The following is a 17,827-nucleotide window of genomic DNA, read 5'->3' as shown; positions in this document are numbered from 1 at the left end:
ATATAATGTTAGTTTATGTATGGTATAAATTAAGCAACTTATTGAAACATAATACGAATCTTTACGTTGTAAAGCACTGGTCTGAAGTTCGTTTTCGCCACAGTATTAATGTATTTAAACAATGCAATGAGACTGCTTAATTTATTCCAGAAAAAAATACCTCTGTTTCAAATAAGTTCAAAAATCTATTTCAGAAATAAGTACGAAGATGTGGAAAACGAGGTCGATGGGGGATCTGGAGTTCCCGATCGAACTGAGCCTGAACCAAAAGAAAGTAAGCATTTATTAGCTTTATTCTTGACAATGTTATATTCTACCTTGTATTGTGTCTTCATATGTTTATATCAAACACATCACACACAGAAAGTTTAAACGCTAAACAAGACTTACGTAGAGAATTTTCTTAAATAATTTAATTTATTTTAAGTAAGGTATACTTGACTGTAAAGGAATAAATATACTTGTATTTATTACAATGTAATAAATTGATTTTTGTAAAGTTAAACTTATTATATAAAAAACAAAAAAATTAGAAAAATTATTAGTATACACTTAATCTCTAGCACCACTTTTGTAAAGAAAATTTTATAGTACAAAGAATGTTCAAACGCTTAGCAATTCAGTATAAAAAGTGTAATCACAGACTGAAATAGCACTAAAAATATTAACGGATGTAGTAAATGTAAAATTAGAAGCATTTAATATGTATTTATTTATTAACCTTCATTGTGTTACCTAAATGAATAAATCATATTGTTTTTGCAAATTTTACTATGGCGATAATGAATAAATACATTTACAATAATTTAATCTTATAAATTGAATTAATGTATTTAAAACGTAAAACAAATGTGCTTAAAACCCCGGAAACAAAAAATATTCAGATTGTAATTAACTTCTCTTTAACTACCTATGAATGAAACACGTGTATCACTGGATTTCCTTTCAATGTGCACAATATACTTCCAGAAAACCTAAAAATCTTCCAGTCTCAGGCTTAGTCCTTCCAAGTCCCCATACAGGGATGTAGTGCTTCTCACGTGTTATTTAAAATACCACAATAATAAAAAAACGTCATTTAGTTTCTATGAAGCTTCACTTTTATTCTGAAAAAGTATGAATTAATTATATTGAAGTACATTTACGCTACGCCTACGATATCACCACTTGCAGACCTCACTTTATTCAACTACAGTACTAGTTCTGTCACAAAGTTTTATTAAATGAGTTTGGTTAAATATCTACAAAAACAAAAATGTTTAAAAATAGTTATAAAGATTTTAATGCAACCCCCAATGATGCTTGCACCAATAAGTTTGTGGGTGGCTTTCCTTACGTTTTATTCCAGAACTCATTTTTACACTCAAGGTTCAAACGCACGATATAGGAGTAGGATCCGAAAGTTTTGGTGAAAACTATGACAATGTTATATTCTATAAATAAAACTATATTTGTAGACAAAAAAATTGTGTGCTATAAAAAAACTATTATATTTCAGAAACTCTACGAGTAACATTTGTGGTAAGGGAGCCTTATCAGACAAATTACTCGAACAGAGATTCGTTGGAATTCCAAAACTTCTCGAAGTCTTTAGCAGAGGCCGTTAATGCTGTGTTTAGAGACTTACCTGGGACCCATAGAGCAAGTTTAATTAGGATTCAGTAAGTATTCGATGTATTACATCAAAATCCTTCCACCAAATCATAAAATAATCGAAATGATAAAGGTACATTTCGGTTAAGAATATGTTGTATTGATTATTAACTGGTAGCATATAAGTATATTTCACTTATGTTTGGATTAACCAAACATAAACGTTATTAAAATTTATACAGTATGCAAGAAAATATGCTTAAATATAAGTAACGTTTCTTTAAAGATATTAGAAATTAGTAGCCAATTTCTCGTCACTTTCTCGTATAAAGCTCTTGAAAGAATAAATATAAATAATGTAATAAATTCAAAGGAGTACACGTAATAATAATACACATTTATCTAGATGAAATAAAGGATAAAAAGTTTATTTACCAATTTACGTATTCCAGATCCAGAGCAACAGATGAATTCTCCTGTAAAGTGACCATTGAGATCGTTACTACAGGCTACGAAGACACCGAAAAGATCGGTTTAATTCTTCAAAGCTATATCCAAAAGAAGATGAAACTTGGTGATGTCGTTGTCAGCGATGAAGACTTTAGTGCTATTGTCATTGATCCAGGTTTGATCTCTTTAAAAAAAATTTAAACTATAATTAGTAATAGGGTATTCATTCAATAGAGTGAAGGTTAAGTATTTTAGTTGTTATTAAACGTATACATTTTTTTACTATTGTTTCAAATTGTATAGTATCAAATTGAAAATATTAATAAAAAGCACTAGGTACCTTACAAAATACCGAATTCCAAATTTCCCCAAAAAAATTGCGGATCACAAATATGGCACAAAATCTACAATTGGGTATTTTCCATTCCTTAGCATATAATACGCCCCTCGATTCATGCTCGGTGGATCAGTTAACTTGCACAGACGGTAGATGTGTACCGGGAGCAGCGAGATGCGATGGAAGCAGAGACTGTGCCGATAATTCAGATGAAATTGGCTGTCCTTATGGTATTCAGTTATTTTCCAAATTTTTTTTCAAAATTATATCGGAAGTTTTTTTCTTATAATTTTATTTATGTATTCTATATAATATTATTTGGCTAATATTTTAACGTATGTGTTGTATCTACGTATGTATATTATAGTCATTGGTCATAATGTATTTAATTCTACTTAAAATTTCATTTGAGCGTTACTTTACATAAATTAAGACTTGATAAGCATAGTACTGGCTTCGAATTTAGCGCTTGAAATAGGTAAAAAATATTAAATATTAAACAAAACTATAAATTAAACAGAAATCTATCCGGCTTATATGTCATACTTCTTCTGAATTTAATTTAGTAGGAAGAAAATGATAAAAATCGGACAGTGTCCCTTCTATCGACAAGTGATTGGACGAAAACTTTTATACTCCAATCACAAAAAAGTAAACGCGCTACCGATTCATACTTCGTTCATTTATGTCATATCGTATCCGAATAATATTTAAGCATAGCAAGAAAATAGAAATTCAGATTGTGCTGATTTGCTTTACCATTTTCATATTAATTAACTATGTCATAATCACGTTAGTAATATTGCTTTATTTTTTTTTATTTTTGTGAGTGAAGGCGGAATGCCTTGGATTAAGATGTATTTAACAGTACATAAATTTTAATATTCATAAATTTGTCTAACTTTCACGATCATGGTCATTTTAGTAGCTGTATTTAGAAATGATTAACACAGCTTTATAACTATATGTTTTCTTAATTTATTAAAATATAATTGTTTTTCTTTTACGTATAATTTTGTTTATTTGAACATTTTTTTATTATCCAAGAAGATAACAACCAAGAACAGAATCCATACGATCCGGAAAACCCAGATGACAACAAAAATGATGATCAGTCTCGACAAGAACGTCCCGATGATGATTATCCTAATCCAGAAGTAAATGAAAATACGCCAGGCCCATACAATGAAAATGATAGGGAAGATGAGCTTATATCTGCATATGATAAACCAAGAGACGAAAATAACGATGTTAATATTTATGATAATACGAATGCAAATGAGATTGATGATGATAACTTAATAATTCATGAAGAAAAAAATGAAGCTGGAGAATCCACCAACGGAGGTATTATTTTGTTTTTTTTTTAGTTCTTTTTGTTGTTTTTTATCTAAGAAGTATAATGCAAACATATGGCAATAGAAACAGCTAAACTGTAATTTCATTGTATCTTCACAAACATATTTGCATAGGACGCGGTTACCGTACCGTAAGAACTAGGCTTAGTAGGATGTTAACTATTTTGTTTTTTTTATTTAAATTTTTGTTTTGTTTTTTTATTTAAAGACAGGGGAGACACACCTGATTTGCAACCAACAGACACTGCAACGGACTATCCTGGCTTGGACGAAACATTAGAAAGTATGTACCAGGTTTATTAACACACCAGTAATAGGTGAATATAAGAGACTAGGAAAATATAAGGAACGAAAAGTCAAGGAAACCTGTTTAAACCAGTTATGCTAGTCCCGATTCATGGCTCGTTAAGTACAATAGTGGAATTATCAAATAATCAATTAATTAATCTTACTACTCAGCTGATTTGACACAAACTGCCACTAAATTTCAAATGTACAATTGCGCTTGAAATGAGTTCATGGTTGGATTCAGATCTATGTATATCGAGGGGGCCGATGGCTGGCCATGCGTCATTCTCGTGAACGGGTGCTACTTGTGGTGACTGGGCGTACTTGAATTCGTGTATGCAGTGATATTAGTTGTTTATACTACGTATTTGCATGTTTTTCTCACGAGTATGTACGTGCGTGCTCCTATTTCACCATGCCTCCTGCTGATAGAGGACAAATCTTTGTTTTTAATTTATTTTATTATTCTATATTACTCAAGATGTCATATGGAACATGGTGTAATGGTTGCAGCTCCTTACAAACAAACTGTTATATAACAGATCTCTGTCTACAGCTTGTCCAGACAATGCAATGCGATGTGATGAGACCCGCTGTGTCCCAAATGTAAAACGTTGTGACCAATACAGAGACTGCAACGACGGAGCTGATGAAGAGGGATGTCCGGATGGTGAGTAGTTACCTCAATTTCAGTAAATTCAGTATTTAAAAGTGGTGACCGTAAAAATTTCGTGAACCACATCGTACTTCGCGGAGAAAGCTTTATTTAAGCTTCGGGAATCAAGTCTAATTTTGCCTATGTATAAGTGCATAGTTGAATCGTTAGTTACCGATTATTTTACTAGATTCGATGGCTGTAAAGATCATGAAACCCATAAATTTGAATTATGACAACTGTAAAATAAAATAAGAAATTTGTCCTTAAACATCTCAAAAATCTTAAAAAAGTCTTTAAAAATCTGGTTGTACGTAATGAATACACATATAATTTTTACTTATACTATTACGTAAGAGAACAGTACACATATCGACTATAATCTCTGAAACATAGAACAATTCACAATTTTTTTACACTTCTTATCTTGTAAGAACAAGAACTAAAGTCTGTCACACTCAATAAAGATTCATAATTTTGCCGTAACTCATTACTAACTAGTGGCAGTGGTATACTATTTGTAGGGATCTTAATGGTACATAAAATTAATTTATCGTCGATTAAGATAGGATTGATTTCAATCACAATACGGAACCGACCTAATTGAAAATGGCAGTCTTGCGTATTCTTATGCAATAAATATACTATTCAAAGAATCAATCAAATTTATTGGTTTAGAAATCGAATATAAAACTAGCTACAACAAGGATTAATTTTATTGAAAATATTTTGTTCGTAGTCATTAGATTAGGTAGAGTCTACCCGGCCGTAGACTAAAACATATATACGTACCATTCAACACAGCGATTAAAGTAACGAGCCCATAGTGGTTTCTATACTATTTATCGTAATAAAATATCAAAATATCTAACCTATTTATGTATATAAATTAAGGAGAAGAAATGTTTTATTAATTTCACACATTGTGTTTTTAATTTTAATATAATAACACAAATTACGTAGAAAGGCATATTATGCTAGTTGCATAATATCATGCAAATAAAATTTATAACAAATACCATATAATATAAACATGAGCTAGTCATTGTATACAAATTTATATTTCGAATATTCCTATTTCATAATTGACAAGCAATGATATTAAACTAAACAGCGTAATGCTCTCATTAAGGAATGTCGAGTGCACCAGAAATCTCAAGTACTGAAACAGTGTATAATTATTACATAAACAATTCTAGTATGCTCTTCAGTGGGTATGGGTATGGGAACAAAAATCTATTGCCTCGAAATATTTATGAATTTCTTCTACACACAATAAATCATTTGTACCAAGCGAAATGAAATCGCTGAACCAACGTAATTTTCGTATAAGTTTATTAATTATTTTATGAATCTCAATTTGTTTTGTCTAATTGCTAGGTTTATCTCAATATTAATTTATTTTCATTATAGCGTAGACAAATGAGACAAGAGCCAAATTAGTACTGAACTTTTAAGTTTCATTATTAAAACTTTATTAATTAATTTATTTAGTAATGAATTGTTTTTTTCTATTCTCAATATAAATATTAGTTGTCTTCGTTCTAAAAATTAAGGTAGGTTTTGTTAGTGTTCTAGTATTATTAGTCCCTTTAAGGTTAAAAGCTTCCTCCATATTTTCAATTTCTCTTTGTCTCGAGCAATATTCATCCAGTTTTTTCCCTGCTAGTTTTATTACGTCTACTGTCCATCATCTATTATTTTTACGTCCTGTACTCTTTCCAATAGGTAATGAACTGGCCATTTTATTGTTGGAAGTGTGCATGTTTTTCTCCATGTTTCTAGTATAATAAGAGTCAATTAAAAGTACCAAAACCATACGAAAAATTTATTTACGTTAATATCATCTATATATATAAAAGAAAGTCGTGTTAGTTACACCACTTATAACTCAAGAACGAAAGAACAGATTTGAGTGAAAATTGGTATGGAGGTAGCTTAGAGCCAGGAGACGGACATAGGATACTTTTTATCCCGTTCGACAGCGTTCCCGTGGGACTTGACATGAAACGTCAGTCACTATAAAAAGTGGTATAACAAATAAGAATCAGACTTGGAATAATAAAACGCAAATGATAGCTATGTAATTGACGTATAATGACAGCTGTGTAATGACGTATATATGACAATTTGATATTTGTAAGAAATCAATATTCAAAATATTTCTATTAAATAAATACGTTTAATTATTTTTACAATTTACAATTTAATTATAATGATAGTGCTATTGCCCATTCGTATAAACAGTGAAGAGAACTATAAAACTCGGTATTGTCGTATGTATACAGTTCATCCAAAGAATGATGAATGTTTCTATTTGTTGTTGTTGTCGAATGACGCATTTAATCGAGTATTGGAACGGGAACGTGAATATGATCACCAGGAATTAGATTTAGTAGTTCAAACGAATGTACCCCTGTTGAAATACCAACAAAAGGAAGTTTATGATACTTTAATGAAGGCAAACGATGATGAAAATGGTGGTTTATATTTCCTAGATGCCCTTGGTGGAACTGGCAAGACATTCCTCATGTCATTAGTTTTAGCAACTGTTCGGGCGAGATCCAACATAGCGGTTGCAGTTGCTTCTTCTGAAATAGCAGCCACATTGTTAGAAGGATGCCGTACGGCTCATTCAGAATTAAAATTACCGTTAAATCTTCAAACTATTGGAGAACCAACGTGTAATATTGCAAAACACTCAGCAATGGCCAAAGTTTTAGCGGCATCGAAAATCATCATCTGGGACGAATGCACAATGGCGCATAAACGTGCATTGGAAGCACTTAACCGAACATTAAAAGATTTACGCAATGAATCGAGATGTTTTGGAGGAGCAATGATTTTACTGTCTGGCGATTTCCGCCAAATACTGCCAGTAATTCCATGATCTACGGCTGTCGACGAAATAAACGCTTGCCTCAAATCGTCAAATCTATGGCGCTATGTGACGAAACTGCAGCTGACAACAAACATGAGAGTTACATTGCTTACTGATAAAAAAGAAGAAAAAGAAGAAAAAGAATAAAGATGTAGATGACCTGAACTACATAATGGTATGCGTTTGGTGGTTAGAAAATTGAAGAACAATGTAATTTACGCTACGATAATGATAGGAAAATTCAAAGGTGAGGAAGTTCTTATTCCGAGGATCCCGATGATCCCAACCGATATGCCGTTTGAATTTAAAAGACTTCAATTTCCGATACGTCTTGCATTTGCCATGACCATCAACAAATCACAAGGCCAATCCTTAAAAGTTTGTGGTTTAAATCTAGAACATTCATGTTTTTCCCATGGTCAATTATACGTGACATGTTCACGGGTCGGAAGACCATCAGCGTTGTTTGTTTTTGCGCCTGATAATAAAACAAAAAATGAAAAAATGTGTATCACAAGGTACTTAAGGGAAGAGCAACCTATGTACTAAAATACAGAAATAATAATGAATGATTAATGTAGGTATTTAATTTTTTTGTATTTTTTCCAATAAAAAAACCCAAACTGCTTATTTATTGCCATTAAGGCGGAACAAAGTTCGCCAGGTCAGCTAGTATTTTTATAAAAAATATATCTATGAATACAGTCATGCATTTTATGTAATCAAAAAATATATTTGTTAAATCATAAAGATCAATTAATTATTAATTAAAATTATTTGAAAAATACAAATTCAAATTCCACCAAATAATGTTATGCCTAAAATTAATATTATTACGGTGTTATTTCCAGACTTGGAGAATGATATCATGGTAACAGACTTAATTTAGACCACGTTTTAAAATCGTGTCAAAAAGACTTCAAATAAACATCCCATCCAGTTCATATATTGTAAAAGTAGATCTCAAAAAATCTTATCAACCATCTTGTTAAACTGGAGCCCATAATGATGTATAACGTCCCATTACATCGTTCAATTTCAAAGTAATTTTCAAACCAACAATAATATCTGTAATCGCTAAAACAGCTCTGTCTTTATGGTGATGAGTATTTCAGCAGTTCCTCTTTATCGTTGGGCGTAAAACACACTAAATACGTATGCAAAAGGTCAAGTATTTTGGAAGTCTCTTTTTGCTAATAATATCTTAAGTACTGTTGGTTTTCTGGCTGAGACGTGTTACTCTCAAGCCTGAGCAATTCGTGGCAGTACACCAATGTACTTTTTTCTATGTGGATAATAAATACGGCCGATCACTTGTAACAATGGGTTTGACTTTTCTCGTATGTATTGTGATGCCTTTTTCTTGGAAAAGTCCCTCACTAGAAAAATAAATAGAAACAGAAAAAAAGTAAATCTTATTATTTTATAAATGTAAATTGGTTCTAGGTACTATTACCAAATTGATACAAAAATTTTAAATGGCTGAATTTATAGTACACTCGTAAATTGTACGTATAAATGTAATTTGAACCACTTTATACCAATCAAGAAGGCGCCTCTTAGGCCTATTGTTAATTATTATTAACATTCGCTTTCATTGATTTGCGGTGTAAATTTAAATTCTTTTGCTGGGGAAAAAGATTATATTTAAATACTTTAGTGATTGTATTTTCTCTCTAAATCTTGTATGAGACACATTCTATTTCAGCCTGACACAGCTATCTGCTGGGAGTACGAGAGAAGGCGTTTAAGCTTAACTATTGTTTCTTCTAAGTTAAAAAATAACTTATTTGATATTATGGGCCAATAATGAGTACACAATATTTTGAATTTTGAGTTCGTTGATCGACCTGTAATTATCAAGTGAAGTGCAGCAATTTTTTCTTCTATCAGCATTCACCTTCAGCTAGACAACCATTTAAATTTCGAAACCGAACAAGCAAAAGCTTTAAAGATTTTCTTACCAAAGTATGGAAGGTTAAGGGTTACCTTTGTAAGGATCGTGTAACGTTTACGAAGATTCAAGACACTACACTCTCTTTGATACTCGATATGGTAAGATTAACTCTATCTTAAATATAGTAACTACTTAGTTTGCCTTGGTTCGGTTTTATAAGATTTTAAGATAATACTTTTTATATTTGAACGATATAATTTCTAAAAGACCTTGAGCTTTGCCAGTCTCCGTTTAAACAATTTTTCTTATATAATTTTTGTTTTATTCCCATAGAAACAATAAGTTTGTCTTAGTTTGCAAAAACTCATGCAATTCTTATCTTCTTGCCTTGGTAGGATCTTGGTAGATCAATGATATAAAGATTACATACGTTATTTTAGTCATTATAATTGAGTTACAATTTACGTCGTATCAGCCTCATAATGACTTCCTATTCTAACTAATAAACACAATATTCTATTCCTGAATTACGTGACTCTCTTGGACATGTGGCTGCATCGGCCTCCATCATGATCTACGGTAGCACTATCAACAAAGTCGGGATATTGTATAACTGGTTGAAGAAAATTCATTCACGGTGTACGGTAGTTTGTCAGTGTCGTAAAAAATGTGACTTTTAGATACCTTGCGTGGTTTTGTTAATCGATATTGTGATTCATAGACTTTGATCATTGCATGTGGTTAATATGAACTAATATTGCGTTGAATGTAAGGCTTTATATGCATATTCGATAGAGCGTTGGAACTAGCGAATACAAATACCACGATAAAAAGATTAATATAAACATAAATCATTATATTATGAAAACGAAGGATGCGCTGCTGTTGTAATTTTGGATACCAAATAGTCTTGGTTTTTGGTACCTTATACATACATTGTGAAACATGCTCTTAATTGCATAATGACCCCACGATATTGTCCTCCTGTTAGATAGTAACAGACATTAAAGTTTATAACAATACTTTCAAAACTGTTTATCAAAATAGCGAGTGTGTAGAGCCCTTTATAACTAGACGTGCATAGTTCGTGCATCGTCGCATGGCAGCAGAATTTGAGCTGCAACAATCAGTTAATTCAATTTGAATTCAAATTTTTGTTTCGATTTAGATTTTAATCAAACGAGCTATTTTTGATTCGATATAAACTTTTCAGTCTATAAAATAAACAAATTATTATTAACGAATTATTGAAATAAATCACATTGTATCAATATTGTCATATACGTATATGATATACTACATAGAAATTTAGTAAGAAATAGGAGATTCAAAGTTATTCTAATCTCTGTTTACAAGACAGATTGTATTTATATATTATATAATATTATATATTATATAATATTATATATTATATAATATTATATATTATTAATATATTTATATATAAAAATTATTTATTAAATAAGATTTAGCGTAAGTACTTTTCCTCTGTATTATGTTACTAATATTTTTTGGCAAATGGGTAATCAGCTCTCGGCATCAGATTCACTTCGATTTTTGTATGATCACTTGAAAATATCTTTCATTGCTATTGCAATAAATGTTATAGAGCTACTGTTTAAACCTATCCTTTAGACGACAAAAGGCTGACACACCTCAACGTCAATTGTCAAAATAACATTTTATATCGAAGAACAAGGAAGGGAATTGTTATGGATTGTTCAAAAAAATTCCTTATAAAACGAAACAATTTCTTTTAATAGAATGTAAGTCGAGAAGGGTCGCGTGCTTCGTGCTGTTCACTTTTCGATTTATGTACTATATCCCACAAATCTTTTGGGGATACACAAAATTGCCGATATTAACCCGATTAAGTATCTAAAAGTACTTTACCGTAGTTAGATTGAATACAGTTAAAATTGTTTATTAATAGTGTATTGTGTTCGTTCTTAATATGATATTATAAATGCATACAAATCTTTTCTTTATTACTTGTAACGACATTTTTATATGTAACCAAAGGGTTTTATCATAGGTAAACTTGGACGTTTAAAGTTAGTCGTAGATCTTATATTTATGGCATTTTGTGAGTGACATTTAAAAAACCTGCATTGATTCTTAAAAATGGTATGCTACTGTGAAAAGTATATCGTCGTGTTTCAATAGGAATTATAAATAAAAGTATGTTGTTAAAATATAATATTTTGAAGTTTAAGTACCGAAATTAAAAATCCACTCATCCCAAACGTTATTCTCTACATGTGGGTGAATGCTCCGTCTTTTGATATTCCTTTAAAATTGTTTAACATATTTGCTACCTACTTGTTTTGGCACTTTATCAAAATTACAAGTAGCAAATTCATTAATATACATTATTTAAATGGTATTATCTGTAGTATGTCAACTCTTGATACCTAGATAACCTAACCACGAGAGGCCGGGCATTGTAAAAAATAACCCAATGTTTTTATGTAATTAAATCTTACGGTATTTTTTATAGATGTACCATTTATAATTAATTACTTTCTCATAACTTAACCATTTTGAACAAAGATTAGATTACATTTTGTATAAGGAATCAAGAGAAAACCTCTTCTTTGTTAATACAAGTATTGGAACTACTACATATACATTATACAGTTAGTATGAACTCCTGGAACCTTCCAGTGGGTTTTGGGCTGATAAATTTTCTTTTCTGATTATATGATCACTAGGTAAGTATTGTGCCATAGGTTGTAGGTTCAACAACGATTTTAAATCTACAGTCTAACTCCACTGTATCGACGTTCAGTCCGTGATATTAAATACATATTCTAACCATGCTTAATATCTCTCTAACATTTTGAACAATGTTAAGCACGAAATTGTATTATTAATTAAGATTCCCAAACAGAGTTAATCTTATGTTAAGTTAAATGCATGTTGAGTTGTAAATTACGGGGCTGAATCAGCGACAAGCGGTGAATGTTTAGTGCACGAGTTCTCTATAAAAGTGTCTACACATAAATCAGGCGCGGCTGACGTGAGAAGATAGTGTCGCGATCGGAATGACGCGCGACGGAAGAATTGTCGTGCGTCCGATGCGACACGTTAACTCTTAGTAGCTCCAACTTCCAAGCAACCCAGAACTTATGTAGGATTTCTTGGGACATTCTAAACAAATCAAATCAAAAATCATTTATTCATGTAGGTATAAACACTTATGAACGTCAAAAAAAGAAATAAAGTTTAGTATTGATTAGAGGACGTACCAAATCCTTTCTCCTTAGCGGATAAACACAGCAGTTGTTTTTTAGCGTTTGAGTGAAAAAAATACAAATATCGATAAAATTAAAATAAATATAGTTGTTGTGTTGTCTAATTGAGAAATTCTGTACCTTCAAATACAAAACATTTTTTGTTTCTCCAAAAATTAAAACATAAGACGATCGTACTTTCAACCTTAACCTTGGAGGCTGTAATTGGATTTTTATATATTACATTCTCTGTTCAACCATAACTTTAACTCCTACATTAAAAATAAAACTAATGAGCTATCGAAAATTCAAACAATTCTTTTGAAATATTTAAACGAAGTAACGAATGTTGTACTCGTTGCTTTGCTACATACATCGGTTATTGCCATTGATTTATTAGACGCCTCTCATTGTAAAGTAATTAGTCTGAATGAGTGTATCATTGCGTAAGAATGATGACATCATGTATGATTCGCTGTATTACAAAACCATTAGCTAAGTATGTATAAACCCCATCAAATGTTTTCTAACGTCTCTGGTATCCAGATATCATACAACAAAGATAATACGTATTTATTCGTTCTATTATCTTTGTTGTGTTCGTTTTGACTTTGTAGTGTACTGGCGTAAAAAACTTCGCGTTTGTCTTATACCAAAACTTTATAATACCAATAGACACTAAATTTTACAGCAAATTAACAAAAGTATAAACTGAATTCCAATTTTAAATTATTTATTTATTGTTGCCCTGGAACGTACCCATTATAGCGTAGTAACCTTCGAAACAAGGCCAATATATATATATATATATAGATGTTAAATTTCAAGCTTAGGGGGCGTCCATAAATTACGTGAGGTGTTTAAGGGGGGGAGGGGGTCGAGTCAAATCTCATCTAATCTTAGGGGTCTCGGCAAATATCACGCAATTTTTTTTTTCACAGAAAATTTAAAAAAAACACCTCACGTAATTTATGGACGCCCCCTTATTTGGTTAAAAAGGGTGTTTAGTTTCCTTAAAAAATCTGTCCGTATCGCATGCACGACCACCATTCAACACATTTTATGACACAGTTCCGACAGTATACCGCTTTTTGTTTAAATGAACGTCAGCCGGTGATCATATCCTGCCACAAGTTCTACATATTCATATATGTAATATAAGTGATTGTTTTTGTCAGAACTCTGTCCTGCGATTCTAACGAACGTATAATTAAGTCAGCGAGCGATAACGGAACGTTTGTTTAGACTTTTTGCTATGTCGATTTTAAATAATCTCTTCCTTATGTATGATATTTTTAAACTATTATTAGTTTTATTTTTACTGTATTATGTAGTTAAACTACCATTTTAGGGGTTTCCTTGGCTATCATTTTGATATCTCTGTATATGTATTTTTTTGATTGGGTATGGTGGTTTATTTAGGGTTCGAAGCATGCTCTAAATTGTATGTATATTTATCACAGAAATATCAGAATACAAATATAAATTTAAGTTAAGTTTATTTCAACTTAGATATCATTCCAAGTCACATCAAAATTGGTCCGGTATATTTTTATTTATTTATTTCCGAAATGAACGCGTATTTCATTATATCGTTAATATAAGGGATAGTTAGTTAGTTAGAGATAGTCAGTTTACAGCGCTTTACTTTTTTAACACATTGAATGCTTAAACCATGGATACAAATTAATAGCTGGAAATCAAAACTTTTTATGGCGAATTTTGATTAAGTAAATATTATGAAATATGAATGTTAGAAAATATGTACATTTTTATTAAAAAAATCGGATCCAAGGAGTCAGCATATAGCATGTCGAGTGCAGGATATTCGGATCCCAGAGCTAGGGATGGCAATGCTTTAAAAAATGTACGGGACGCTCGCACGGATCCGAGTGGGCTACTATGGCCCCGATTCGACAAAAAAGCACTCAATATGTTAAACTATTGTTATTAAAGTCTGTTTACATCTTTAATGCACCAAATCGCTTGACTCGGTCTTTCTTACGAATTTAATAAAGATAAAATTCGTAAATTCAAACTACTACTACACACACATTAAAGAAGCGTATTATCATGTTTAGAATTTTAAATGCAGAGTCGTAAACAATCTCACGTCTTGCTAATAATCTTTTTAAATTGGAGCAATGTTTGTTTGGTTTGCACAGGAATGCAGGCGTTATCTTCTTATGACGTCATGAGTCTGATGAGTAATAAGCTTGCCACAATTTTTAGTGAACACTTGGTCACTATGTCAATTCGATACAATAGTAGATTTTAAACAATCGCGATTTGCTGTAAGTAAAATGAGTTGGGCATTCGATTTTATCCGAGACTCTAATTCGTTAACAAGTCTTTTCAAAATCAAAAAATCAAAAATCAAAATCAAAATTCATTTATTCAGTCCAGATGCGACCTAAGGCATGCTTGTGAATGTCAAAAACGTTTACAAAATTCGCGAAAGAGCAAAACTACGCCATCCGTTCGCAAGACTACCAGGAGGTCTTGTTCTGAGAAGAACGGGCAAGAAACTCAGCAAGTTTATCCTCCCTTTACATACAATAATTCAAAAGAAAATGTCATAAACTGTCATTTTAATTTCCATTATATATAACTGTATTCTTAATAAGGATTTTTTTTTCATTTTAAACTTTAAAATATACTTGTAATAAAAATGATGCCGTTTTTAGTCATAACAACTGTAAAGTCCGATTAAAAAATAGATAGAAAAGCGAAGACCTATAAAAAAGCACAGGCGCGAACTACAATCGAAGTCGTTCTAGGGCGGATTTATATTTTAGAGGTCCGTCTATGGTCCTACATTTCAACTTAGGTTCCCTAATTTTAATACACTTTTTCATACCTGTATTGTCGACACGCACTGTCATTTTCATACAAATACTGTTTTCGACGTTTAACATACACTACTGTTACTTCAAATATTTTCTGTTTTAAGTAGATATGAAAAAGTATATTAAAATTTAGCGAAGGTTTTGCTGCTGAATAGTTTATTCATAATTAATTATTATTTCCCAAAACTGTACTCTCAGTACAAAAAGTTATAAATTATTAACTACTATGTACCTCAGCCTTTTCAATAAACTAATGCGATCCGACAAAATTCAATACATGCATTAGAATTACAGCTTAACCAGTTCAAAACCTCAACAACAATGTGTTGATAATGATTGATGAAAAACACCAGAATATAAACAAATTTCAATTTTATTTCTTATAAAAACAAGGTTCAGTTTTCACTACAACAATATATTATGTCGTTTAATCAAGCTAACGGTTAGATATTTGGTAACAATGATTAAGTTTGTTCGAGGACAAATATATTAAAGGGTTGTCCGTAGCCGGTCGTGAAATGAGTAGTTATAATCGATTTTTTTAAGTGATGATAATATTTCCATACAATTAAACAACCTACACTTGACACAAGCCTTCTTGTGTTTCGGCGATAGATGTCTGAGTCTATGTCATCTAAATTTTATAGGCAAGTAGTTGTTCAGCCTTCTGTGCCTGACAAACGTGGTTTGTGGCTCTGAGACATGTTGTTTTCATCTCTATACTCTCCGAGGTACTAACGGAAACAGAGAAAATATTGCAGTCTTGTTTTGATATCACTATTAATTTTATAAATTGCTTAAACATTAACGACTTACGTAATTACAAAATCCTTATAAGTACTTAAACAATGTGTACACTTAAGCACGAGAATCGTCCGGATATTTAGATATTTGTTGATAAGTTGCGACACATAGTATTATTCTCTCCGTAAATTCAAACATCGATTTCTTAAATGTGTTTTGCTTTGATTTCGTCTGCCTTTATGGGCAAATTAATAGTCAATTTTGTATTTTTTTTTGAGACGTAATTTTCAGTTTATAAGCTTGTCCTATATCACTTAATTATATTAATAAATAGGTTACTAGTTGACATGGTTTCGCATAGATGTTATGAGTTTCTCAGAAACGTCATCGTTAGATTAGTTTAACATACCGTTCAGTAGTTTATGTGACTAACGTACTAATAATATATTTATTATCAAACCATATAACGTCACCTTAATATATAACAGAGAAATAGTTATACATATTTACAAGTTGTTTATAATTAAAGGCATTGTTGTAGCGACACTTTTTTTATTACAAAAGAAAATTGAAAACCAATTTCTAATATTCTTATAAAATTATTGTATATATATTTATTAAAATATTATTTGATGGAAAATGGATGGATGGATAAAGGACAAAAGATCTAAATACTAACAATACGTAAACAGCATGTAAAACTGTAGGTACAATAATTTTGATTGTTGAAAACTCCTATTATCGTATTTACGTAAACGAATACTTGAGGAAATGATAGTAAAGTTCATGCTGTTTAGTTTCCGATTGTTTAATAGTGAGGCAGTGAAATTATTCTAACCTCCAATTATGCGAACGATCATCCTCACTGTTACCTAAATCCTAAATATAATAATCCCTTTAAAAAATTATCCGATTTGTATCACGTATCATCAAAGTCTCGTTCGTTTGTTACAACCCTATGGGAAGACTCTTTAAATATGATAGAATACCATTCTATTACAAACAAATAACAAACGTTTAAAGCAATTGACCGCGTCATTTTTAATCACGCCTGGTAAACGAATATCGACATGTGACACGTGTATTTAACCTTAATAACTTTCTTGCATTAAAACATATCTTAAATGTAAAGGGAAAGAGTCTAACTGCAGTTACGACCTTTAGTAATGCGCTAGTCACCTTGGAGACTATGAAACCCGATTAATGTTACTCAAAGAGATCCTTGAGGTTGTCTTACTCAGATAGGCTACACTTTTTGTTACTTAGCCCCATATATTTTACGAAACGTAGAAGGGTAAACATTTATTTTTGTTACTAAACTTGAAGCAATTTAAGACAAATAAAACTTCTACTTTTCTTTAAATAAGATTATAAATAAAATGTATATAACCTTATTTTATCATCGTTAAAACAAAGTTAAAATAAAAATCAATAGATAGAACCCCGTATTGCGTTTCATGCTAGGTCACTTTCTCTCTTTGATATACTATAAACAGTGCTATTTGAAATAAGAATTTACTATTATTTCTTAATATAAAA

General features: G+C 31.1%; 1 protein-coding gene across 15 annotated transcripts in view; it reads left to right on the top strand.

Moving 5' to 3' along the window:
* The window catches only part of LOC111000950 (basement membrane-specific heparan sulfate proteoglycan core protein), a 119,863-nt gene that overhangs the window by 30,432 nt on the left and 71,604 nt on the right, over positions 1–17,827 (top strand). For 12 of the 15 annotated variants that reach the window (XM_022270598.2, XM_022270569.2, XM_045633923.1 and 9 more), the window contains exons 4-10: positions 195–274; positions 1,499–1,661; positions 2,046–2,218; positions 2,476–2,610; positions 3,428–3,727; positions 3,947–4,021; positions 4,583–4,696. In XM_022270598.2, coding sequence (XP_022126290.2) covers positions 195–274; positions 1,499–1,661; positions 2,046–2,218; positions 2,476–2,610; positions 3,428–3,727; positions 3,947–4,021; positions 4,583–4,696 — 1,040 coding nt within the window. The remainder of the gene's footprint in view (positions 1–194; positions 275–1,498; positions 1,662–2,045; positions 2,219–2,475; positions 2,611–3,427; positions 3,728–3,946; positions 4,022–4,582; positions 4,697–17,827) is intronic. The other 3 variants (XM_045633920.1, XM_045633927.1, XM_045633926.1) reach the window with 3 other exon arrangements.

Source organism: Pieris rapae, chromosome Z, assembly GCF_905147795.1.
Source record: "Pieris rapae chromosome Z, ilPieRapa1.1, whole genome shotgun sequence".
Classification (NCBI taxonomy): Eukaryota; Metazoa; Arthropoda; class Insecta; order Lepidoptera; family Pieridae; genus Pieris; species Pieris rapae.
This window is presented reverse-complemented; position numbering and strand designations above follow the sequence as displayed.